At 32.4% G+C, this 24,918-nt stretch overlaps 3 protein-coding genes across 9 annotated transcripts; all 3 read right to left on the bottom strand.

Moving 5' to 3' along the window:
* Positions 1 to 35: 35 nt before the first annotated feature.
* Positions 36 to 7,152, bottom strand: LOC117608177 (uncharacterized). Of its 6 annotated transcripts, none has more exons than XM_034332874.2 (19): positions 6,994 to 7,152; positions 5,666 to 6,019; positions 5,077 to 5,168; positions 4,873 to 4,988; positions 3,965 to 4,786; positions 3,751 to 3,905; positions 3,650 to 3,689; positions 3,413 to 3,580; positions 3,206 to 3,341; positions 2,919 to 3,125; positions 2,725 to 2,859; positions 2,327 to 2,655; positions 2,197 to 2,267; positions 1,802 to 2,134; positions 1,475 to 1,742; positions 1,332 to 1,408; positions 1,046 to 1,265; positions 544 to 977; positions 36 to 327 (listed from the first exon to the last, which is right to left on the bottom strand). In XM_034332874.2, the coding sequence occupies exons 2-19, from the start codon at positions 5,899 to 5,901 to the stop codon at positions 198 to 200; spliced, it is 3,969 nt and encodes a 1,322-aa protein (XP_034188765.1). In that variant the 5' UTR covers positions 5,902 to 6,019; positions 6,994 to 7,152; the 3' UTR covers positions 36 to 197. The 6 variants fall into 6 exon arrangements, with proteins under 6 accessions (XP_034188765.1, XP_034188764.1, XP_034188763.1 ...); XM_034332873.2 differs by having other exon boundaries at positions 39 to 327; positions 4,843 to 4,988; XM_034332872.2 differs by having other exon boundaries at positions 53 to 327; positions 5,047 to 5,168.
* Positions 7,153 to 7,524: 372 nt separating this feature from the next.
* Tif-IA (RNA polymerase I-specific transcription initiation factor RRN3 homolog Tif-IA) lies at positions 7,525 to 11,020 on the bottom strand. Of its 2 annotated transcripts, none has more exons than XM_034332878.2 (8): positions 10,841 to 11,020; positions 10,459 to 10,662; positions 10,233 to 10,392; positions 9,322 to 9,430; positions 9,098 to 9,250; positions 8,304 to 8,783; positions 8,018 to 8,196; positions 7,525 to 7,927 (listed from the first exon to the last, which is right to left on the bottom strand). In XM_034332878.2, exons 2-8 carry the CDS (start codon positions 10,660 to 10,662, stop codon positions 7,581 to 7,583), a joined length of 1,632 nt encoding a protein of 543 aa, XP_034188769.1. In that variant the 5' UTR covers positions 10,841 to 11,020; the 3' UTR covers positions 7,525 to 7,580. The 2 variants fall into 2 exon arrangements, with proteins under 2 accessions (XP_034188769.1, XP_034188768.1); XM_034332877.2 differs by having other exon boundaries at positions 7,527 to 7,927; positions 10,173 to 10,392.
* A 402-nt stretch (positions 11,021 to 11,422) lies between these two features.
* Positions 11,423 to 19,397, bottom strand: LOC117608255 (diacylglycerol lipase-beta). The gene is made up of 14 exons (XM_034333084.2): positions 19,027 to 19,397; positions 16,719 to 16,817; positions 16,301 to 16,513; positions 15,123 to 15,439; positions 14,512 to 14,655; positions 14,061 to 14,229; positions 13,754 to 13,877; positions 13,276 to 13,419; positions 13,017 to 13,128; positions 12,623 to 12,715; positions 12,400 to 12,554; positions 12,141 to 12,287; positions 11,949 to 12,067; positions 11,423 to 11,824 (listed from the first exon to the last, which is right to left on the bottom strand). The coding sequence occupies exons 2-14, from the start codon at positions 16,811 to 16,813 to the stop codon at positions 11,647 to 11,649; spliced, it is 2,010 nt and encodes a 669-aa protein (XP_034188975.2). The 5' UTR covers positions 16,814 to 16,817; positions 19,027 to 19,397; the 3' UTR covers positions 11,423 to 11,646.
* Between the last annotated feature and the right edge of the window lie 5,521 nt (positions 19,398 to 24,918).

Below are 24,918 nucleotides of genomic sequence, written 5' to 3'. Positions count from 1 at the left end.
GCAGATGACTGCTCATGACTATTACCAACTGACTCAATTTTCGGCGATTATGAATTAAAATGCAAATATGATACAGTTATGATTGAATGTTTTTATTTGTTTTATGAAGTGTTAACTACATTTATTACATAGGTAAATGATTCCATGTTTGTTTATGAATGTGGGCTAACTTTATCATTATAAAAAGAAAGTAACATTTATTTACAAGAATCAAAGGACTCTCCTTTGTGCTTTTTCGCCGCTTGGGGATCGTCTTGATTCTCTGTTCTTAACATTAACCTGGGAATTCGTTTCGATTTTAAATAAGACATCGTTTCACTTGGCGATCTAAAAAGGAAAAATAAAAATTATCATGAAATACAAAAACAATTAATTTTAACATAGAATGTATGAGCAAATGCCGCATAGGAAAGAAAGAGACCGTTATAGGCTCCTTCTGTCCTTGTCTAAATATAATATTATATTATGAAACATTATATTTATTGTGTTAATGCGCATGCGTGATCAGATAGGACACAAAGTGCTATGCCATATGAAATTTACCTCTGATGAGGAGTTTTAGATTGATTAAACATCTCCGGTGAATTGTTTTCAATCGAACTGGAACTTGTACATGGAGGATAAGGAATGATCTGGTACATAGTTTTATTCATTATATCAGTTGTTGCTTCGGTATTCTCCGTTTGATTTGGCAGATTATTACTAACACGATTCTCCCCCTCTAACGTAGGCTTTTTCTTATCGTCTGTGTCTGTTTTCAGTGATTTCGCATCCACTTGATTTTCAGGCTTTGCTTTCAGTTTACCGTCTTGCGTAGGAAAGTTAACCACTGGTATATTTATAGTTTTATCTCCTTTGGTTGAATTCATTAACTTAATTAATAGTTTCGATAATTCTTCACGTTTTCTCGTCACTACTATCTCTTCGAACCAGTTCTTCAGGGTTTTTATTGGCAATGTATAATCTTTAATGGGATTCTGAATGAAAAGTTAATATTGTAATTATTATTACCTTTCTTTAAAGACCTAATAAAATTTCAACTTACTTGAAAGAAACTCTCGACGTACTGCAACACGTACAATCCGCAATCAGTAAAATTTGATTGCTGAGGAACTTTCAACGAGGCTCCTTTAATAGTATCCTTTGAAAATACTTTTTCGCTTCCCATTTTAGCAACGTACTCACAACTCAAATAATCTCTTAATGTAGCTACTACACGCGATCTACTTGCTCCCGCAAGGGAATCAAATATCAATATGCATGGTCTAAATAAAATATAACAAAAATATAAAACAAATCTTATAATTATTATTTTACATTTAATTACTTACACTTTAACCGTAGTTTCCAGTGGCACATACTCTTCCACTTTTGGTACGTTTTTGTTCTCCGTAGATTCAGATTCATCCTACATTTAAAAATTCGAGGCATGAAACAATTAATACAATTAATTAATTGTTTACGATAAACTTACGTCATCTTCGCTATCCATCTCCATCTCTTCGTCATCGCCTTCGGCTTCATCTCTCTCCGAACCATCATCAGGTTGATCTATAGTAATAGTAGTAGTCACTGGTGTAAGTGTAGTACTACCAATCGTAACAGTCTGGAGCTTAACCTCCTTTAGCCTTTTACTTTTATGTACAGTTTTGCGAACATCATTCTCCTGGCTCCGTACAATCTGTGGAGGAACTTCACCCACTAATCCGGGGAAACAAATAATGGCCAGAAACCAGTGAGCGCTGTAATGATATGCATACTAAATATTTGCAGTCAATTAGGACAACGAATAAATACTTACTGTTCGTTGATAGGAATTATGATAAAATCCTTCTCAAATATATTGACATTCTTTGTCCACTTTTGCACCCTCGCATGCCTCTTGGCAGCTGGAGACAGAGGTACGTTGCTTTCTACCGCCTGAGTGTGGGGACTTGTTAATCGTTTATAAAAATATGAACTAAATACATGGGTTCTGTGTTGGTCAGGCTCCGACAAGACTTCCAATGTTAAGTATTTCAAATAGAAGTCTATGATTACATCATTTAAAAATTGATCCTCTCCAAGGCATAGATAGTCTTCAGTATTAATTGCTATGCCACCTTTCGCTGGTGGTGGGGGATATACAGTTATCCTACAAATAATAATTTTATATTAATACGCAGATTACGTGTACATGTTTAATTTGTTACTTACGTTTGTATTCCTCCATTGGCATTCGAATTAGCTGCCCCTGTCTGCTCTCCTTTCTTCGATGAATTCAGAATCTGTGAATTATACAAATGTAAATGTAATTAGAATTAATTATAAATTATTGCATACGTACGTCTTTTGGTGAGGCTCGTACAAGGATATCATTCGCCTCTTTCGCGTTCAACTCAACCAACAAGTTTCTGTACGAAAACAAATCCTTTAATGCCATTTTAGATTCTTCAGACCATTTTTCTGGCAATAGAGTTATTCTTTTATGCGTGAGGTCTTTTCCAGCCGGATCGTAGTACGGTCCCTTCGGATCCTGCATCCCTAACAACTCACGGATCATTGCTCCACTGTTAGTGGATGTGTAAAAGAAAAGCACTGGCATCGACTTCCCGAAATGAACTAATACTCTCACTATGTTTTGTAATTTAATTTCTAATGTTACAAAGCTTTGATCTGAAATGTACGTATACATGTATAATTCTGTTATTATTTATCGATTTTTCTTATTCAAGTTAAATTTACCATCTTCTAATAAAGGTACACCAAATCTTACTCCGTTCTGTGAGATTACTACTTTCTCTCGAGGAATATATTTGTAAGAACCTATCCGTACTGTTCGACACACTATACTAGTGTGCAGAGCTTGAGGACAATTATCTGAAAGATGTTTATATGTATTCTCTGTATCTTAATACACAATCTTAATAAATATGTACCTCTAACTATGTTTTCAGTCTCCATGGCGTAATCAGAACTTGTGCTAGAAATAGAATTGTTTGTAATTACTGGTTCCTTTTCCAAAATCGTGTCCAGATCTTCGTTAAAATTATTACTTGTATCATGCGAACATGTACTGTTATTGGAGCTCTCCAATTTCTTCATTTTACCTTCCTCCTCTTCGTCAGACGATATTGTTAAACATTCTAAACAAGAAATACGTATGTACATTGCGTAAGACATTTAAAACAACGATATTAATTTTTTAATCATATTATTTTTCTACCTGGTTCTTTGTGAATAGGCCTGGTTCTCGTTACACCTTTCCCTCTTCCCCTTCCTCGCTTATAAACAGCACCATCCCTTTCTAATTTCTCTAACTTTGCAGATGAGTTCCGCTCATTGTTTTTCTTATAAAAACTCTGGAAACATTTGCACAATGATACTTAAAATTCAACATTGTAAATTTTCATGTATGGTTTTTAATTCTTACGTCAACAGAAATCATTGTTTCTTTTTTTTCTTGTACACCCATGGTCATCGGAATGGATTTTACTTCCTTCGATAATTTTCTTTTGCATCTCTGGCACCGATTGAAATCAAGAGAACTGATACCACAGTGGGAACAGACTGCTAACATTCCTTCGATGAATATAGCCTCCTACGGCACATTAAACGTATTAAATTGAAATTAATTAAGCAACAAAATTTTAATTAATTTTCAACTTACTTCGTTTTGTTGGACAGGATTACTATTCTCATCGGGTGACCTAAAATATTCAATATTATAATATTTAAATTCAATCAAAATTAATTCATCAGAAAATTTACCTCGGGGAGTCTAAATTATTTAAATTTTCTTGGGAACTGTCATGCTCGGGTACATCATGTGATGTGTTAGATCCAGCTTCGACAATATAATTGATACCCAATGTGGGATCAGAAACCAAAGAAACATTTGTCGTTCCACAGAATGTAATATTTGCCTGTAAATAAACAATTTTATAATTCTCATCAAACTTCTATTAATAATCACTGCAATTACCTGTTCTAATAAATCCTGAACGGTGCAATCCTCGTTTGGTATATCAAACGTAATTAATCTCTGCTCGCCATTAGAAAACATAACCAGCATTTTCGCGGTATTTCCTTTAATTTGATGTTGAACTATTGTATCCATTGGATTGCGAATAACTTTTTGAAGAAAAGCGATACTTTCCGATGAACTGTTTTCTGAATCAGTCTGTGACGAGAAACTTGTATCTTGAAGTGATGAAGACTCTAGAGAGTCAACTTCCATGCTGCTGTGCATGCTCTGAGACGTTGATAGTGAGGTTGATTGTTCGTATTGAGACTTCTGTGGGGAGACTGTTTTCTGAAATTGTAATGGGGATGAGGGTAACACTTGTCTCTGTGGAGTTTGTTGCCGCTGTGAACTGTTTAATGAACCCTGTGCTAGTCGCTGCGCATTCCCTTGCAGTCTCTGATCATTCTGCGCTTGTCTCTGATTCGGCATCTGCTTTAGTCTCGTCTGTTCCATCTTAGGCTGCAGCAGCTTCGCAGGAGTCTTTGACATTAAGGTGCGAGCTTGAGGTCTGCTATGAATCGTGCCCAGAGAAGAATGTACTTGCGTAGGAATTTGTGTCACATTCTGTCCAATAGGACTGACTGACTTGTTGTAAGGAGTATTTGTCTTAATGCTAGATACATTAATATTCTGTATTGGGATTCCTATGGTGTTTGAGATATTCGTTTTATCAGGGATGGACGATGTTCCAGTTGAACATCGATTTCTGTTTGGGTATGATCGTAGCGGTTTCCTTTTTAGAAGTCCACTGTCCAATTCGCACAAACTATGCAGAAGAGCCTAAACAAATATACAATTAATTTATTAAAAACTTATGGGCAGATGTTTGTACTTACTTGCGAAGAATTATTTTGATTTTCATTTACATTGGCAGTCTGAGTTTTCTCTGATATGAGCACACCTTCTTTCGATACTGTATTTACATTAATACTATTCTCTTGCATTTTCATCCATCGTATTTGTTGCACATCATTGTTGCAATCTGTAAAAGTATTTTCCTTATAATCTTTGTTATTAATCTTCTAGGTATTCAAATTTACCTTTATTATCGACGCTTACGATATTCCTACCTATATTGTTAGCATTTACTGTTGCAGACTTTAGTATTCCTTCAGATGTAGCTAATTCGTTTGTATTTGTTTTAATTATAAAAACACTCTGTCTGGAAAGAAATTTGTTATGTTAGATATTTAGGAGTATTATTGTTAGTTAAAGAGTGAGGAAGAAAGGAGGTGCATTGGTATTTTAATGTAACACTAATTACAATAAATATAAAATAATATTACACAGATGTTCTTTCATAATGTATTAATTTCTAATGACGAAAATTACATTTACAGGTACGTATGTTTATATGATCCGCATCAGACATGCTTACATTATTTAAATTAACTATAAAGTGTTTCTTTGAGGCACACGTGTACAGTAACTATTAAATGACTTTGTTGTAATTAGAAGACTATCTTAAGAAGTGTTTGGTGGGGTTTAATTTTAATTTAAATGTATCGCACGAAATTATACAGTTTCGCTTGAAAAATTGTGTATGAAAATGTATATTCAATAGCATGCTGAATTTTGAATAGTGACCAGCATCAATACCCCTTCTTTTCTCCTCAAATATACCACACAGCTACTTGTAATGCATGCGCAACAAATTACCCTTGCTCCAATTGTGATGTAGAAATTTGACTTCCTAAGTTAATATGCTGTGAAAATATTGGTTGCTCTTGTGGTGCACTGGTGTAAGTCAATAATTGCTGACAACTGTTACCATCATTATTTATATCCTCAACGACTAATTGTACGCTTTGTCCCTCAGCTGAACAAATTCTCTGTACCTCTTCAAGCGTTAACGTACCACTGGCATTAGTCACAAAATTAAAATACTGTGCCATATTATTCAAGACTCAAACCCTTGCCAATATGATCAATGGAGATTAAAATCGATATCAATACTACACTTGGTTACACCAGTCCATCAACATCATATCTGTGGTATCAGCACAATAAAACCTAGTAAAAATAATTTACAATTACTCAGGATTTCTGGTATGCATTTAAAAAAAAAATAAAAATAAATAATGAGACATTAACTTCTTAAGTAGTCTCCCATAGATATTTAACAATGCCCTAACTTACTATATGAGTGAAAATTAAACTTGAGGATTTATATACAACATGTGCTTCAAAGACTTGCAATTAGCATGCAAAGTTATTAATGGGAAAATTTATTACTGAAGTTTAATATTTATACACAGTATAAGATACGTCCCATTATTGAGTACATGATACGTATTCTCGTATGGTATTAAAACTTAAAGTTTCAATGAAAGTAAATTTTATAATCAGAAATTTAAATAAGGGAGAATACGCATGAACTTTAAATCATAGAAAAAGCTATTTGTACAAAAGTTTGAATAAACTGTAATGAAACTCATTTTATGCATTTACATAATAGATGTGTACTGAAAAAGCTAAAAATTTTTAACACAGCATGTGATGCAAATTCCAATTCAAATTTGCTAAAAATGAATTATATCGTTATTCCCAACATTGTTATTAACACTGTGATTATAAATAAAATATTTAAATTCCTAATAACCATAACCTAGAAAATGAAATAAGAAATCAATATTTGTTAGAAAAATAGATTACAAAACAGAAATAACAATATATATATGTATATATATAAAATTGACAAATTATTGTGATATATAATATACTAGTAATTGAATATTCCAACATGCAGGGTGAACGATAAAATTGTTTGAGAATATTATTATAACCTTCTTGGAAAAATGCGACTACTTTGCGTAAATGTTATAATAAAATAACAAAAAGAAGATTTTTTTTTAATTATAACGGAAAGCGGCTTAATTGTTAATTTCATAGGAAAAACATGCGGAAATACCGACTTGGATATGAACCGATGTCTAGTGCACACATTAGAAATTTTTTAATCTTTAACTGACAACCGTAATACTTACAATCGTTTGCGTAAGAAGTTAATACGCAGTGATGAATTCTTGGGCAATGGATATTTCTTGGATTTTTTATTGTAATTATTTTGTGAAGATCCGTAGAAGTAAATAACAACTACAATTCGCCATTTTACGTTACCGTTTATGTGAAAGAATCGCAAAGCAACCGACAGACCGCAAAAGATTACGCCACTGCGTCACCGAAGCTTGGTTTCCGGCTCCGGTTTTCTAAGACATTTGTGGCGCGAAATTTGGAAGATGGAATATTTAGTATGGGTTATTTAAAATTAATGTTATTGTTTAAATTAAATGTACGATAAATTGAAATTTGAAAGCTTGAAAATTGGAAATCTTAGAATTTAAAAAGTGAAAATTCAACAGCCAGAGATTTCTAATTTTCTAACTTTCAAATTTAGCAATATAGAAATTCCAAAATTTGCAGCTTGGAAAATTTGAAGTTCAATCAGTTAGAGATTTAAAAATCTCAATTTGCATATTTATCAGGTTCAAGTACATACTTAATCACTTTATAAATATTTAATTTATTCGAAAGATGATTACAAATATGATTTGAATTTGAAAAGTGAAATCTGCTATTCAGTCATGTATTCAACATCTTCTCTGTATTCAGAAATAGATTTGTATTCACTGCTAGTAATATTTTCATGACATAGAAGAATTAACCTTTGTCCACTTCGCTTTAACGTATACGAACTAAATGGGAAAAAGTTTTCTACCGTAGTTGTTACAGTTTTATTACTGTTAAAAAGCGGAAGTTGACTACGCGTATTATTTTCAATTATCGTGTAACAGTATGCCAATTGATACATTCGTGTAATTTCTGCAAAATTATGTACGATCTCGGGATGGCAAGCTTTCAGAGGATTCAATTTACATGTTATTATTTTTGCTAAATCCAGTTCTTGTAAATACTTCATATCTAAAAAATAAACAATAAATTACATATTAATACTTTAAAAAATATATATTAATATTCTTACAATTAAATAAATTATAACTGTATACTTACATTTTTTAGAATCTGGATAATCATTATGTCTCTTAGTAATTATGAGAAATAATGCTTGACAAACGGAATAAAATACAGTGTGTTCCTTATTTTCATCGTCTATGTACTTTGAGTAATCTTGCATGTTGATGTAATCGTGTATCCATTTAGACATTTTAAACTGCACTGCTTTCACTAGCCTATAAAAAGAATATGTATACAACATATAATATGTATAATATTTGATATCAAGGGATTGCGATCTCACATGCGTAGTTACTCCACAGAGTACCGATTAAATACTTACCCGGCAGTGACAAATTTGGCCGTAACTAGAAAACTAGCTATGTATGCCACCGATGATTGCCGTATAATACAAGGTACATTAGGATCAGATGCTTTACGCCACAACCAATCTATAAAAGCCTCCACAACAGCTGTTTTAAAACTACAAATATAGAACATAATATACTGGACGTATTGACTCGCATGAGTAGGTAATATTACTGTTTCAAATATACGTAATACGTCAAAATAAAGACTCTTTAAAGATTCTATTTGCAAAACATCCTGAATGAAGCAGGAATCATGCATGTATTTCAGAATCAGTTCCATACAAACATCCAATTTATGAGCTATTGGATGTATTTTATCTGTTTCTGTTTCGTTGTTTTCTTCAACAATATTATTTTCATTACCAATGTTATCACATTCATTATCGTCTATCATATCTTCATCTTCATCTTCTATTTCTAAACGTGGTATATTTACGTCTAGCACCATTAATCTATGAAAAAAATAATGTTAAATTTTATTATACAATATCAGACATGATAAGCTTTCCTAGGAAAAATAGCAATATAGGGCAATCAGAAATTCTCAAAGTTCTGTAATTGTAATTTAGAAAAAAAATAATACAATTTTTCATTATTAAATATTATAAAATTTTCCTGCATAAACATTTACCCGGAAGTGATAGGGCCATCGATTTCTCTCTTTCTATATATATATATATATGTATATGAGGCCACCTCCCTTACATCGCTAGTTATCTTGGAAAAGTTTACCATGCTCATTACTACATATGTAATTGCATCTTACCTGTTAATAATTAAAGATAGAATATCAGACCGCAATTGAGGTGCGTATTCTAATATTTGAATTAATGCATAAATATAAACTTCATGCGTATGAGTTCCATGAGTAATATATGGGAACCTTCCTCTAAGTGACTGTAATAGAAGCTTACTTGACCTAAAACATTCATATATAAAAAATATATTCTTTTAACAAATGATACATTAAAAATTAATTAATATTCTTACATTGGTACAATATTTAAAATCTTTCGAAGAACGTCATGTATGTGATTTAACCTTTGGATACTCTCTTCCTTACACTCTCCAGCTTCCCATTCGGTATCGTCACCCTCATCTACGTAAAATAAAAATTTCCATACAAAATAAGTTCGATTATATTGCTACATACAGTTATTAAGCGTAATGAAGGTGTAACACCTTCCCAATTAATTTTTCAAATTTCTGCCAATTCGAAAAGTTGCGCGAAAATACGAATTCAATAATTGAAGTTACTATGATTTTTCAAAAAAAGAAGGCACCAATTTACACCTAATATATTTAAGTAATATGAGTTTATAACATTCAATTACAATACAATATACAGTAAAAGCTGGATATATGCAACGAAAGATTGGCTGGATATATGCAACATCGCTATCTCCTCCACTTGGGGGGATCCTCCTAAGCGAACCGAGACGCTCGACGAGGAAGCCGTGTAAACTTTTTTATTTTTAACTTTTTCTTAATGAAACTTTTACTAACGCATTTGTGAGATTTTTCTGATTAAAATGGTACCAAACATAAGGCAGGCCGTACACCAAAGATGCATCAAACATGCAACATGCAACATGCAACACGTCGCATGTTGTGTACGAACGTAGAATAGGTATCGCGGCTGAATACAAACGATGTGTACGGACGCAGAATCGACACCTCGACTGGATATATGCAACATTAAATGCCCAGAATCGACACCTCGGCTGGATATATGAAACGTTTAAATGCCCAGAATCGACACCTCGGCTGGATATATGCAACGTCTGGGTCCTAATATTTGTTGCATATATCCAGCTTTTACTGTAAGCGTTTTAAAATACCTGGTTTAAATTGTTCAACTAAATTATCTATTACATGTTTAGCATAATGAATCTGCATACAAATTAAGTCTTCTAGAAAGGCTTTGTAAGCAGATGTTACTTCCAATGAACGACTGGTCCATTTTATTTGTAAAAGTGTTTCTATGAATGCTTTATGTGCTGGACTAATTAATGACATACATTGTCTAACATTTCCCAGAAATTCTATTAAATCTGAGTCCTGAAATAAAGAATAATAAAAATTAGATTGATAAAGTTAATTAATTCTACTCAAATTCATATATACCTTTATATTTGAATCACGTAAAATACATATTAAATCTTCATAGTCTTTAGTGCCATTACCACTTTCAAAATTGTAAATAATATTCTTGAAATCCTTTGGAAGTTTGAAATATACTCTACTGGATCTCCGAATGAGTTGTGATCTAACTCCTGGAGATTTTAGAATAGATGACACACTGCTGACCCTTGATGATACAACTGACATCTGTTCAGAAGAGATATATACTTAAAGTATCACTTTACTGAAATAAAATACTATAACACCAGAATCAATTAAGAAATCCAAGTGACGTATGGTATTTCTTCAAATTGTCAAGCATATGTGTATGAAAAAATATTTTGAGGTTGGATTATTAAATATTCGAAAGGTAAACATTACTTACTTTTAGACTTATATCTACAGCTTTCTAATGGATTAATAACGTTTAATATATTGGAATCACGTATTTATTTACATTTTGACACTGTATTATTACTGAAATACTAAATTTTAGAATATTATGCACGTGCCCACTTTGCACATGGAAGAGCCGCTTTCGATTGTATCAGTGATTCAATGACTACAGACAAGATAATGAATTTGTGCCTTGAGAACGAACGCCATCTGCTTTATCCTAGTATAAAAATCAGAAAAGATTGGTGTCGGTATTTTGGAATCAGTTGATTACTGGCTTATCAACTGATCCTCGACAGCCGGTAAGTTGTCGCATAGTTTCCGCTACTTTCTGATAGATGGCGCCAGTAGACCCATTTCGGAAAATCGCTCGGTAAGTTGTTGAGTAGTTCCCGCTATTTTTGTGAAAGATTGAATGTCCGGGAGCGGACTTGACATGCCTTTGTTTTTGAGGGGTCATGATTTATAAACGCAGAAAATAAAATTAGAGTATTGTGTTATGTATGTAGGAAACATGATTCAAGAATTTTTATTTTAATATTAATTTATTAAAATTATTATTTTAGTGGCACATGAAGCCTATTACAAAACTCACAGTATATTTTGAAATTCGTCATTATACTATCTTGGATGGAATAATTACATGGATTCTTTGCTTTTTATGTTATAAAAATACAAAAAAATTTGTATCATTTTGAATGAATAAAAGATAATTTGATTGAATGTATTTATAAACTTTGAAACTACATTTTTCTTCTTACTTCAATTATCACATAGTTTTTGTTTTTGACTATGTTATAGATCGAGGTAAACTGGTAATTTGTTTTGTTGTTCTACTAATGCCGTAAGAGCTTTTTCTACACATTTTGGTAAATGATCTAACAGCATTCGTGGCATTACAATCAATTCTGGAAATTCTTCTGGTTGTGCCCATCGCATTTCGTATTTTTGTTCGTCTGCCTTCTGCTTTTTTCTATCAAAAAGCAAATATCGTTAGTTGCAAAAGAAAGGACATTGAGATTTTTACATTTAGGTCCACCCTGGCTCTCACCTGGTGACACAAATTAAAATATAACAAACATTAAGCAGTAACAAACCTTTTCCCTTCTACTTTTTCAGGTTTGCATTTAATTATATGAAGTATCCTCCCTCCAGCATACAACTTCACCCTTGAAAATCTTCTCTTCGTTATATCCTCCGCATACATATCATTTTCCTGTAACAAAACAAAATGTATAAACCTCTTGTTCAAATTTTCTTTTTTTTTCAACTAAACTTTTCAAATTTACATCTGTTCTCTGTGACTCTTTTACACTAAGCAGCGGTGATTGTCCCGTCGAAGTTGCAATTACATTACAATTGGTCCACGTTTTATTCAGATCCCTCTCTGGTACACCAAATAACATGTAACCTAATCCATTTAATACCACTCTATACTAAAAAAACAAATATTTAATTAATTTCTGGAATTAACAACATTTTTCTAATAAATAATGTCACGACTTTTCAATTAAAAGAAAGTACTTTATTTATATTTAATTAATGAACCTTTGGTAGTTGACACGATCTAAGGGTCATGACTAATGAGGTTCTTAAATTTTCAGTACTGTCAACGCTTAGCCTCATCACCAAGTCATCACCAACTCCGACCGATAGGACGAATTCTTCGGTTACTTTGGCAGCCTCGCGAGACAGAAGGCCAGCTAATTAAAAAAATTTCTATTCAATATGTTGAAGTTACTGTGTAAAGGAATATTTGAAAAATTATTACCTGGTGTGGAGAACGCGTAGACCTTTATATCTGGGTATCTAGGCCGTAGTAAAAGTGCTAAGAGAATGCCTATACCGGCGCCCAGACTGTGACCTATACACATTTTATTTTATAAAATTGTTTAATAATATTATTTCATATAGAGTGCAAACGTTCAATTTTTTTGATCTCATACAATTTTACTACATTTTCGTTTAAAATTGAATGAGAAACTATTTTCTAATATTTGAAAGAAGAATTTATTTCTAGGCAGAAGTGAAATTGACAGGTAACAATATTAAATTTCGCGGACAATTTTCTTTCCTTTTATAGAATATGCAATTGTATTTTTTAAACCTACAAGAGACAACTATTCAATATAGAAAATTTGATAAATAATTAAAAATTGATTTACCTGTGATCATTAAATTATAATCAGGATACGTAATGAACGCCTTTTCGAAAATTTTATTTTCATCTAATTGTTCTAAAATTCCTCTAGCTCCTGTTATCATACTTTTATGTGCCTATAGAATAACATTTAAAATTCTTATGAATAATTTATCTAAAAGAAAGCGAGGTTTAATGTTTTCCAACAGACGCTACTTTCCGTAAAGTCGTAAAATATGTAAAAATAGTTATGCTTTTAACTTTTTTTTTTCTTGTTTAGTTACCTGCGAGCCAGGTGGAATGCCTTCACATTCGAATATATCGGAACCAGCAGCTATATCCGTGAGCAAATCACGTAACGATAGAGAACCTCGTATTGCGATCACAATACTTTTCGTTTTATGGTCGGCGATCACGCAGTAAGGTATCTGCAAAATATATTTAAGAATTTTTCACAAATATGATACAAATATTGTAATTAAAATACGTACTTACTTGCTTTCCGAAACTGTTATACTAATAAACTAGAGTTTTAACGTTTAAGAATTTTTGAATTCAACAATTCAAAAATTTGAAATTTCCATAATTAAAATATCTCAAAGTTCACTAGTGAGTAGCATTGAGTAATACGTATTGAGTAACATTGAGGAGTGTCAAGTGTAAATAGTATTGAATAGTGAGTAATAAATGACTATTGCATAGTTACGCAATTGATTACACCTAAGCTACTTCAAAATAACTTATTATATATTTTGCACGAACCTCACAGAGACGATTTTTAAACGATGCGAATATTATGTCGTCAGTAGATAAACCCGATAAATATGTTACACCGGCCAAATAACAGTAGCAGCAATTATCCCCAGTAATTGCAGCAGGCTTTCGTCTGTAATTAAATTTTGATTAATTTCTTTAATTGTTTTTATCACATAAATTGGTTAATAGATTTATTAATGTAAGTTGAAATAAAATAGAGTGGCGCTATATCTTTTAAAAATTTCGCATATGTAAACTATACACATCAATGATTTTTTATTATTTCTTTTTTAATGAGATAATTGACACTTACCTAAAGCAAGCGCAACAGGTTAAATTTTTGATAACACGAAAACACCCTGTATACCAATGCTTATAAATAACAAATAACCACCCGTAACAGGCTACTGAAAGTTTCAGATAATGAAGAGAACTTTCCAAAGTCATCCAGCTAGGTGTATCGCGAAAAATGATGGACGCGTCTGAAAGAAAAATGCTAATCATCAAGCAGAAAAAAGTTGTTTGATTTATCTGATCTATTATACAAGATCCTTTTCTTGCTCTGATCATACTTTACTTTAATTACATCTCATTACAGAATAAATTGTGTATTCATTAAATTAAAAGATTATTGCAATTAGTAATATTAAATAGTATAATTCCAATTTGTTATTAAATGATTATAATAATGATTAACAGTGATTATAATAATTATTCTAATTATAAAAATTATAAACTGTGAATTATGATGAATAAGTACATACCGGCAGTGTATACTGGACTAGGAAGTAGATTTAACCGACGCAACTCATGAGTTTCATATTTCTGTCTAATTCGAAGTAAAATAAACCCCGCCACTGCATCTGAAGGTACCAAGTCCGTTCCACGAAATAAACAGCTTAATAAACCTAAAAAATGATTTCTAATTATCATTATATGAAATACTTGAAAGTTTGCTTTAGTTTGAATAACAAAAATTTAAAAAAAAAGTTTCCTGTTTGAAGGAGATACTTTTCAATTTTCATGCAAGTATTAACCCTTAAGAAAAAGCCCTGCCTGTTGAAAATCAAAGAAAAAGAACGTAAAAATAAGTGCAATTAATTATAAGGAAATAATTATATCCCCTTTACCATTTTCCAATCCGTTGCTTCATGTAAAAGATTTTTTAATTATTTTTTTTATAAAGAATATTATTAACACAATAATAATTTTCTTATTTTGTTCACTTGCGACAAAATTTTTCATTAAAAAGTTCCTCTACTTTTAATAGTTCGCTGAATACCTAAATTGCACTTAAAATTTCTTATTCGACAAGTATGATAAATACAAAATCATCGACAGGACCTTTTCTAGACCAATCGTACCTATGTCTCACCAGCGATATGTTGAAAGGTCTCTTTAGCATTGTCATCTTTTCGCATCCACCAGAGAAACTTGAATCTCCGTATCCAGTTTTTCGAAAATTTCCCATGCTCGGTGGAATTATCCAATTGCTCATCGTTCAACGAACCCAACGGATCGAATATAATGATTAACCCAAAAATTGTTAAGCCTATAAGAATCCAGTCGAAAAACACCAGAGTCTTCACCAGGTTAACTGTATAGTGTTCGTAACCACATTCGATTTCTGATCCAAACATCCACATACTTCCTAATATGTTCCATCCTATCTCTGGCAGAAGTAACAGTATCCTACAATAAATTTCAGTAAAATCGTATTAATATAATATAATATAATTAATATTGTTTAATTTAAATTCAAATTTTAATTAATTTTAATCAGTTTAAATCTTATCATATTATAAATTAATCCTGCTGTTTCTCTTCGAATCTATATGTCCCTCAATGAAAATTACGCTTCTACATATGCTATATTTATAAACATTCCACGTTAACTTTTTATTGAATTTCAATTTTATACATAACATTTTTCAATTTTTTCAATTTTATATTCGTTTTAATATTTTATGCTTCTTAAAATTAAAAAAAAATGTAGCATACTATCGTAACATTCTTTGAATGACAGTTAATATTCATTAATATTCACATTGTTAGAGAAAATATGGTGCAAAGGTTAAAATCAAACTGGTTAGATCATGCGATTCGATGAGAAAAAACCGCGCAGACAGACGTATGTGTGTATTCTCCTGGAGATTTAATATTTGCACTGAATTGTAATTACGTCTCTAATTCCAATAACTTCATTTTTGTCTACACATTTTTTACTGACACTGTCCATAGCTTAACAAAAAGTTTGATTTAACACTGGTACGTCTATTCATCAGTGTTAGCGTTAGAAGCATTTGCGTCAATAAATATCATTGAGAAGTAGTTTTTTTTTGCAATTTTTATCAATGGTTAAATTGTTTTCAAGTGTAATATCAAGTGTAGGTATATGTTTTCCGGTGTAGCATCAATGAAAGATTTAAAAAATTTGTTTGATAATAATTTTAATATTGATTTAATTAAAGTCTTCTTAACATGGTGTGCATAACTTTTATTTCAGCAATCTCAAAGGCCCTATAGTGTAATTTCCGTGAAATATTCACTCACTTAACTGTCAAGAGTGGCTCAACATATTTACGAGCCTTCGTGTCCATGATACTTCCTTTTGCGCTATGCCTGACAATGACCAGCATGAAAAGCATAGATGTGATAAGAAATGCTATTTCTCCGAGGAGATATATCCGGACTAGCTCTCCTCCTAAATGACAACTCCATGTGTACTCGTAATATTTGTAACAAGCAGCACCAAGCAGTATTAACCTGTAAACAAAACACAATTAATATTAATTACGCAGTCATTAATTATAGTAGCATAATAGCACAACAAACGGTACATCTAATATTCATTTCAAAACATGATAATAAACTAAAAACAAAAGAATTTAATAGAAATTAGAATATACCATCCTTTATATTTCTTTAATACTAAAAAATTATAATTAATAATTAAAGAATATTTACTCACCAAACTGCTCTAATGAAAATTTCAAAAAGACCAGGATATACAAGATCATCGGTCGCTGCTAACCATTTTCTTCCAAAAAGTTTTATCGCAGGCATTTTCCTGTAAAGTACATACAGTATATCAGAATACATTCCTCCACAATGCTGACAAAGTTTCTTAACAGAAATATAAACGATACTTTAAAATGTGCATACAAAATGAACACCTTGCAAATTAATATTCCCGGAAGTATTATATGAAATATCAAATTCGTAGAATGATATTTTTACATAGAATCTAAGTACCATTGAATTCTACTGAAGTTATTCTTCATCATTTTTCTTCTGTTTAAATCACGAAATGAATTTCAAAATCTGTTATATGTATACATATATTTTATCGTATATAGTGGTGTAATCCTTTAAAATTACATCATTATCGTAATAGAATATATAATCTGACTACTTTTCTGATAACCTCCATGATTTTTTTATGTTTGGTAGTCCTCCAATGAATTTCTTTTGATCGTGAACTAGAGAAACAGGGGAAAGCGATGAGAGAAAGTCTTTGTCTATCCTACATCCGAGATTATTGACATAACGTCGCGACGACGGTAAGTACCTTAACTGGACCCTGATCCTGCTAAGGATTCAATTCTCTTCCAAATTCTGAGATTACTTTCACGCACAGTCATCACTTCATGGAAATCTTCATGCTTTCTGTTTTTATTTGATTCCATGAGTAACTTTTAATATTACAATTAAACGAGATTTGTCAATTTAACTGAATTATAATTTTTAATAAATAAATAAACAACAACAGTGTAACAATTTTGTCTAATACATTACATTACGTTATTCTATACGAAGTAGAAGATTTCGTAGTATGAAGATTCTAACATGATTTCATGACATAAATGCATCACTAAATGAAACTTATGACACATCAATTTTTATGTTGAAGTTTATTAAAAATGATTACATAAGTGCTTTGTTGATATATTTAGTACGTAATAGCTGATCGTGGATTGCAACGCACAAATATCTCATTTCGAAATGTAAAAAGTCTAAGACCATTTCATGACATAAAAGTATCGTCAAACACCACGTGTAATATATCAATTGAAAGCTTAAAGTTTCACGAAAATGTATGTGCCACTTTGTAATAGTTTTATGTCATCAAATTGTGTTAGACTTTGTATGTTTCAAATTCAGTCATTGCTTGCTTTAACTGGCGACCAGCCATTTTGTATTAAAAATATTAACGGAACCTTAACATAATCTTCTTTATTAATCTTTAAGCTTCAAATTGATGTATCACAGATGCTATTTTATAATAATTTTATGTCATGAAAATGTATTAGAATCTTCATACTTACAGAAACTTTTATGCATCACATGTATCATTTAATATGCAACACTCTATTGTTACTAAATAATTATCGTCAACCGTTCAATTGCATTTTTTACTTTCCCTGTTATTAACCAATTGAAATTATCTGTCGCGAAAACTGTGTCAACGCTTTTTTTCTTTCTCGAAACCTTGAACCCCATTGCTGACTGATACTCAGAAATATCTTTGGTTGTATACTATTTTAGAAGTCTTTATTTATAATCTATGCAATTACAGTGAACGATTATTTTATGGAAATGGTGATTATTGAGATTCCTGTAAGAGCAAATCATGATATCGTCATTGAAAATTTGTATAAAATTTTATTATCAATTCTATTTTCAAAGAATTCTTTTTGTTTGATATCAATTATACTTACGATTAGTGAGTTATGTTTATGATAAAAAAAAGTTGATAATCGGTGAGAAAAAAGAAGGAAAGAAACTTTTTTCAATAATTAGCTGTAATATGTATGCGATTTCAAACTGACGCACGAGAAATTCATTTAATGATATACAGAGACGACAGAATTGTAAGTGATTATTCAAGGTGATATCGATAAAACAAGGTTTTCTCGGTATTTTATTATTACCATCCCGCTTCATTTAATTGAAACGTAGAATTCCAATTCAAATTCAAAATCCCCTACTTTAACCTTCGGACGGTGGACCACGAAGAAAGCCCCAATTTCATATTCTTTTCATTTTCTAAATTGTACACTGTTCCTTTAAAAACTGTATATTTAATTTTAGATTAATAACATTGTATATATTTTGTAAGTTTGGGTCACGATTGCCCAGGCTCCCCTGTTCAAGGGTTAAATATTCTACTTTCAAATTTCGCTATCGCGGATGAATCAAACCACCCCTGCAATCACCCTACGAAATCAAATTCTCCAAAAGAAAGAAAAATAAAATCGATTCGAGAGCAGATTTACCTGACGAATTCTCCCAGTGACACCTGTGGCTTAGAATCATTCACAATTCACCAAAGCACAGTCTCACTTAATCAGTTCATCCACGAGTGTAGGACCCTCTCTGTTTTTTACCGTTTTATCAACTGGCAGAACGAGTTTTGGATTGTATCTTTTTCTACGCTACACGGAGAGCCATAGCCGCAAAATCGTAAGCGAACAAAATTTTCGCTGACTCGGTGAAAAACGAAACAGTGCGGGATCTTTAGCGAACCGAACGAGCTAAGTGCAGCTCGCACAATGTGTCTGGCCAACCCGTTCACCTTGTTTTCTAGCACCCCACGTTGAATCTGTCGAGCTGGTTGGCGGCGACTGTCCAGCATTGCCACCAACTTTCCCTACGTTCCTTCTCTTGAAAGATGAAAAAAAGAGAAGCAATGACTCCTTTCGCGGGGATACGACGTGTTGTATGTAGTAGGAGCACGTGTATGTGGTAGGTGCCCCCCCCGAGGACTTGCGACATACCTGTTGCTTACAGTTTACACGAAAATTGTGAAACCAGAGTGGAGAATGATTGCTGGTACCTTGTTGGGAGAATGGATATTTTGTGGTATTTTAAGTAAATAGAGATTGGAATGGTTCGTAGATGGGTGTTGCTCTTATTCATTCTTATTCATTATTCAGATCAAGGATCATGTTTGTTTGTACACCCAACTTTTCCATTACTAATACATAATAACAACAATAAATAATGTCAAATAGAAATTTATGTTTTGATTTAATTAATACGTTTAGAATTTTCAGATCAATTATAGAATGCTAATTGTAAGGTCAAAGTTCAATTACACGTTGTTGGAATATAATGCATTGTTGATGAGGAATAATGTATTATGAACTATTAAAATTTAGCAAAGTAATTAATTGAAAACACTAGGGGTAACAATTAGGCAAATTAACCGGCACAGTACGTCTTAAGAGGCCATCACCATTTAATAAAGAAGGAATAATTTTCCATCGAGATGATCCCAGACTGGACTTTATATACCAATGAATGCGAAGAAAAGTAAATTTTTTAAAATAACTTTTAAACGTTAAATAAAAAGTCTTCACATAGTTTATGCATTCTTCAAATTAATTGATTTTTTTTACAGTATTTGTAGTGTATAAAAATTTAAGAAATGTGTTTTCTTTTTTATTATGTACTTTGTATGATTAAAATTATTTAAATATGACGTAAATATGTAATACTGTATTGATACATATTAGACGTTATCGACGGGTTATATTACCCATTTACGGTATACTTCTGAGTCAGTAGGTCTACCTTACCACCAGTCAATAATTCAAAGAATATATTTTAATATCTATTTAATAAAAAATAATATCAGTTTTAACTTCCTCATCACAAATCGTTACAATTACATCTTATTTCTAATTCTGTTTCATACAGTAATTAAAATAAGTTTAATTATTTCTTAATGAATCTGAGTTTATCTTTAAAAATAATTATTATTCAAAGTAAATATTTATTTAGTGAAATATTTTTCAAAATTGTTATTCACATAATGTATTTATCGAACGATAAGAAGAATTAATTTAATTAAAGAAGAAGATAATAGATGGTGCCATAAACACATAGAGATTTAAAAACTGTGAATATAATAAAAACAATTTTTATTAAAATTATATGTTTTAACGAATCATGATCATTAGCATTTTTTTAACGAAATGTTCAAATTAATTAAAACTAATGAAAAAACCCTGGTAGAGGGATGAAATATATAAAAATATATTTTTCAATGCTTTTTCTTTTACACGGTTTGAAACTCACTTTTCAAATTTAGAAGTGAACATATTAAATTCGTAGGAACTATCACTAGTAATAAAATCAACGAGTCAATGATTCCTGACGCCATCCTCGAGGACATCTGTCCATCCTATGGTCACCAGTTGCCCAGTGGTGGAACCTGAAAATAGTTCGGACCTAATCAGACCAAGAATCCACTTCGTCCCACAGACAATTCATTGCGCATCATAAAAAAAAAAAAAAATAATGCGCCGAGACCTTAGTCACTTTAAGGCAACAGGGAATTACCGAGCAGCTATACACTTATTGGCAATCCATGCATGTAAACACTTGGCTAACAGGGAATTATCAAGCGGCTCCTATATTTATTTTGCAATCCCAGTCTATGTATTCTTCCAATTTCCAGGGTTGCAATTCTTATCGAGAACCTGTCTGCTCCCCAATCATGCTTCTTCATCATGATCCTTGCATATTAAAATCTCCAGCCGCTTTCATAATTCCTCCCTCCCAACAATCCCTCTCTCCAATCGTGGTAGAAGCTTCATTTATTGAAACAATCATCGTCAAATATTGAAATTAATCATTTTACACCTGGCTGTACGTCCAAGTGTGTAAAGATATATATGGGGGTAAGGAGGGTGGTTGCGTGTTGTTAAGGACGGAGGGGAGGGGAAAGGACCGGTCTGCAAGAAGATTCTTCCAGCCGGGGGTAGTAAAGGGTAGGTGGGTAGTCGAAGGAGAGCCACAGGAGGACTCTGGTAGGTGAAGAAGGGGTGGATGGAGGCGAAGGTGGAGTAGATGGATGAGAGAGAGAGAGAGAGAAGGGTGGTTTTAGACGGTAGTGGGAGTGGGCCGAGCTAAGACGCGTAATGACGCCCTGAATCAATATGTGAGGCACTGAGATATGCATACGAACTAACAGCGGAAGGACCTCCACTGTCCGACTCCTGTACAGGTTTCTAATAATATTTTCAAAAATTAAATCAAATTTTTATTTTATCTTAGATGTTATCGTTATGATTTTCTTTTAAATTGCTGTTCATAAGAAATTTAATCTATTGATAAAATTAATTAATTCATTTATTTTTGAATTTAGAACGAATACTTACACTATCAGACCCAAGTATGTAATATTATCCATTCCATAGAGATAATGATTAATATAATTGTTATCCTAGTTGGGTAATTAATTATAAATTTTTTTGCAATTTTTACTTGTGTATTCAACTGATTTCTAATTATATATTAATGATGCACGAATAATCGATTGATTTTGAAATGAAAATTTTGATAGTACCATTATCGAATTTTGTTGACAAATATTTGAAAGAAACATGATCGTTGACTTTTCCCTTTCATGATCAATACCGTTCCCTGAACATTAAATTTCGTCTGGCTTAGGTTATTACCTTTTCGTGTGTAGTTAACCAAATCAGAGTTTCAATCTGATTTCTATACCCTGACCATTGATTACATTCGAACGAATTAGGTCACATGTAAATGAAACTCATAAATCTTTTCTTTCCCTTTCTTTTCAAATTGTTCGTAAGCACACTACGTGGAATGTGACATAAATCATTTCCGGTCAACATCAGTTCAAAGAACATTTGTCATCTGGAAAAAAAAATTCGGAGGAATTCCCTGCCTTATTCAAAATTAAATTTTAAGAATGAGAAAATTATAAAAAGAAAATATTTGAAGAATTAAAAAATTAAAAATTTAACAGTTTAAAATTTTTTAAAAATATAAATACTACCATTAAAATTTATTAATTAACAAATTATTTTATTAGAATGCAAATGAATGGAATATTCATTTCTCTAAGGTTCGACGTAGATCTTACAGATGTAAGAGTCACGAAGAATATCTTTCTCTGTCCACCTACTTGCATAGTACAATATATCTAGGACATATTTACGACTGTTTTCTCCGTTGGCAATTGATCAATAGCCTAACGGTTCATTGTATAACATACCAATAAATAACTAACGTTTTTCCTTGGCTAGGGATCTAACTATACGATCGGATTTTCGCTTTACGAACGTGATCGATGACATAGTAACAACTTAATACAAATTTAGATGAATGATATATAGTGTCAGAGAGGAAAGAAATATTTTGCTGTCTGTTCAATTCATGTTTAATGATTGTCACGTTTACTAGCATGGTGGTCATCACGATAGTTAAATGGTGACTGGTGTAAGAGTCATTGGTAATAGTGTAGTAGTATTATGTAATTCTATAATTAAGAAAAAAAGAGGATAAATTATTTAGTAGGATAAATGATTATGTAATTTGCAATAATATTCAACAAAAATAATTTATAATAATTAGTATATGATTATTATAACATTAATTATTGAAAAATAAACACTAACAGCAAAAACAAAAATAAATTTTTGAAAACTTTACAAAAAAACAATCTATTTATCGTATTATAAATTGTGGAATAATCAAAACAAAGATTATTTAATTTCTTCCCGCCAAAATGTTGGTATGAGGAAAACGGCACAGTCATCAAAAGTAATCCAATTACTATACTCTACAAAATGCGTTTAAAATCAATTGAAATATAAACAACAATAATAAAAAGAAAGCCTTTTGATCGTAGCTTTGAAGAATCTAATAATCTACCTCAATTTCAATGATCTCGCCAAAACTTCGATAGAAAGAAAAGGGCACATACGTATAACAGAAGCAATTTATTTATCATACTAAAGGCTGTATTTAAATAAAAACCGATATAAAATAAATGTACAAAATACAGCAGCAACAAAAAGAAAACCTACTATCGTATTAATCAAAAGAAAAGTTGCTCTCTAACAACCTCCGTAAATTTAAATAATCCCGCCAAAACGTGAATATAAAGAAAACTGTGCAGAGGTATCAGAATCAATCCATTAATCGTATTAAAATCTGTCCGAACCAACTACATTCCCGAGTCTAATCGCAGCAGCGAGTAACTTCCGTAGCTGCAAAGCGTCCGGTTTGCGTGTGTACCCGGCATGCATTGGCGGTCTATTACGGGAAACGGCATTTGTATTTCTTTGTGCCGGGCAAAAGCGAATAATAGCAGGAACGTGGATTAAGACTGTACGGATAAGATCGTTTCAAGGATCCACTCGAGAGTCCAGGACCCATTGTCCCGATCGAAACGATCCACTAACCGATCGTCTCCTCTCCTCAGCATCCTTCTATCTCTTTCACCGTGGTATTCTTTGTTCTTCTTAGTTGGATACCGACAACCACCCTGGTGGTATCCCTTCTGTGCCTATGGGTCTCATCTCAGCCGTGCAGTCACGTCTTCGAGAGAAGCACAAACCCTGAAGAAGGACGAGGACGGGGAGCTTTAAAAAGGAAGGAGAAAAGAAGAGAAAGAGGGTGAGGGGCGGGGGGGGGGGGGGGGGGGGGGTACAGACACTACACAAGGAGAGGATAGAAGTGGACGGGAGTGGCAACGAGCGAAGAAAGAGGGGAAAGGAAACGGAAGAAGGAGAAGGAGAGACGAGGTGGGTCGTTATTTTTGTGCCTGCTTGCTTCGTCTTTAATTTCTCCCCACCCTTTTGCGCCACGGCGCGGCCGCCGCGACGCCGAGCTGAGAAGACGTGGCCCCTCGCCTTTCGTGTGCGGTTGTCTTACGACGGTTGGACCTTCGATTTTAAAACGCTTTTCCGAATATCTTTGCATACCGCTTATTTTTCACGATACATGCGAAAGATTAATTATTAACCATCAACAATTATTTAATCCTTAAACATCGGAACATATGTGATATTCAACAATTTTGATGATATGTGTGATGAAATTTCTACCACACTCCCAAAACGTTGCTAAAATACCTAGCATCAATCCACTATATCCGGTAGATCTATGTATACCCGTAGATCTACTAAGATCTACGAAGAGAGGGACCATTTATCCTGACTCTGTAGATCTACCCCTTTAGACATACAAATTTTATGTATTTGGGAATCCACTGTAGACTTGAAAAAAATCATCCCGCGCTGAATGTGTTAAACCTATCTATACACCCTCACACGAAAACGTGCCCTAACCTTCATTGTTCCCGCGTCCTGGCAGCGTTCATCTTTAGCGTGTAATCAATATTA

Source organism: Osmia lignaria, chromosome 15 (assembly GCF_051020975.1).
Source record: "Osmia lignaria lignaria isolate PbOS001 chromosome 15, iyOsmLign1, whole genome shotgun sequence".
Classification (NCBI taxonomy): Eukaryota; Metazoa; Arthropoda; class Insecta; order Hymenoptera; family Megachilidae; genus Osmia; species Osmia lignaria.
Note: the sequence above shows the minus strand (reverse complement) of the source record. Positions and strands in the feature narration are given on the sequence as shown.

Bases quoted from the DNA above. Each gene is read 5' to 3' on its own strand.
- LOC117608255 (XM_034333084.2), bottom strand. From the start codon at position 16,813: ATGCCTGCGATAAAACTTTTTGGAAGAAAATGGTTAGCAGCGACCGAT. The intron at 16,514-16,718 runs GTGAGTAAATAT...TTTTGTTTACAG, and splicing joins ATTTTCATTAGAGCAGTTTG to GTTAATACTGCTTGGTGCTG. The intron at 12,068-12,140 runs GTAAATTTGAAA...GTTTTGTTACAG, and splicing joins AAGAGTCACAGAGAACAGAT to GAAAATGATATGTATGCGGA.
- LOC117608177 (XM_034332871.2), bottom strand. From the start codon at position 5,901: ATGGCACAGTATTTTAATTTTGTGACTAATGCCAGTGGTACGTTAACG. The intron at 3,126-3,205 runs GTAGAAAAATAA...TTTCTTGTTTAG, and splicing joins GCCTATTCACAAAGAACCAG to AATGTTTAACAATATCGTCT. The intron at 2,860-2,918 runs GTACATATTTAT...AACATCTTTCAG, and splicing joins GACTGAAAACATAGTTAGAG to ATAATTGTCCTCAAGCTCTG.
- Tif-IA (XM_034332877.2), bottom strand. From the start codon at position 10,662: ATGTCAGTTGTATCATCAAGGGTCAGCAGTGTGTCATCTATTCTAAAA. The intron at 8,784-9,097 runs GTAAGATGCAAT...TTTTTTTCATAG, and splicing joins CTATCTTTAATTATTAACAG to ATTAATGGTGCTAGACGTAA. The intron at 7,928-8,017 runs GTAAGTATACAG...TTTATTTTTTAG, and splicing joins TTATCCAGATTCTAAAAAAT to ATATGAAGTATTTACAAGAA.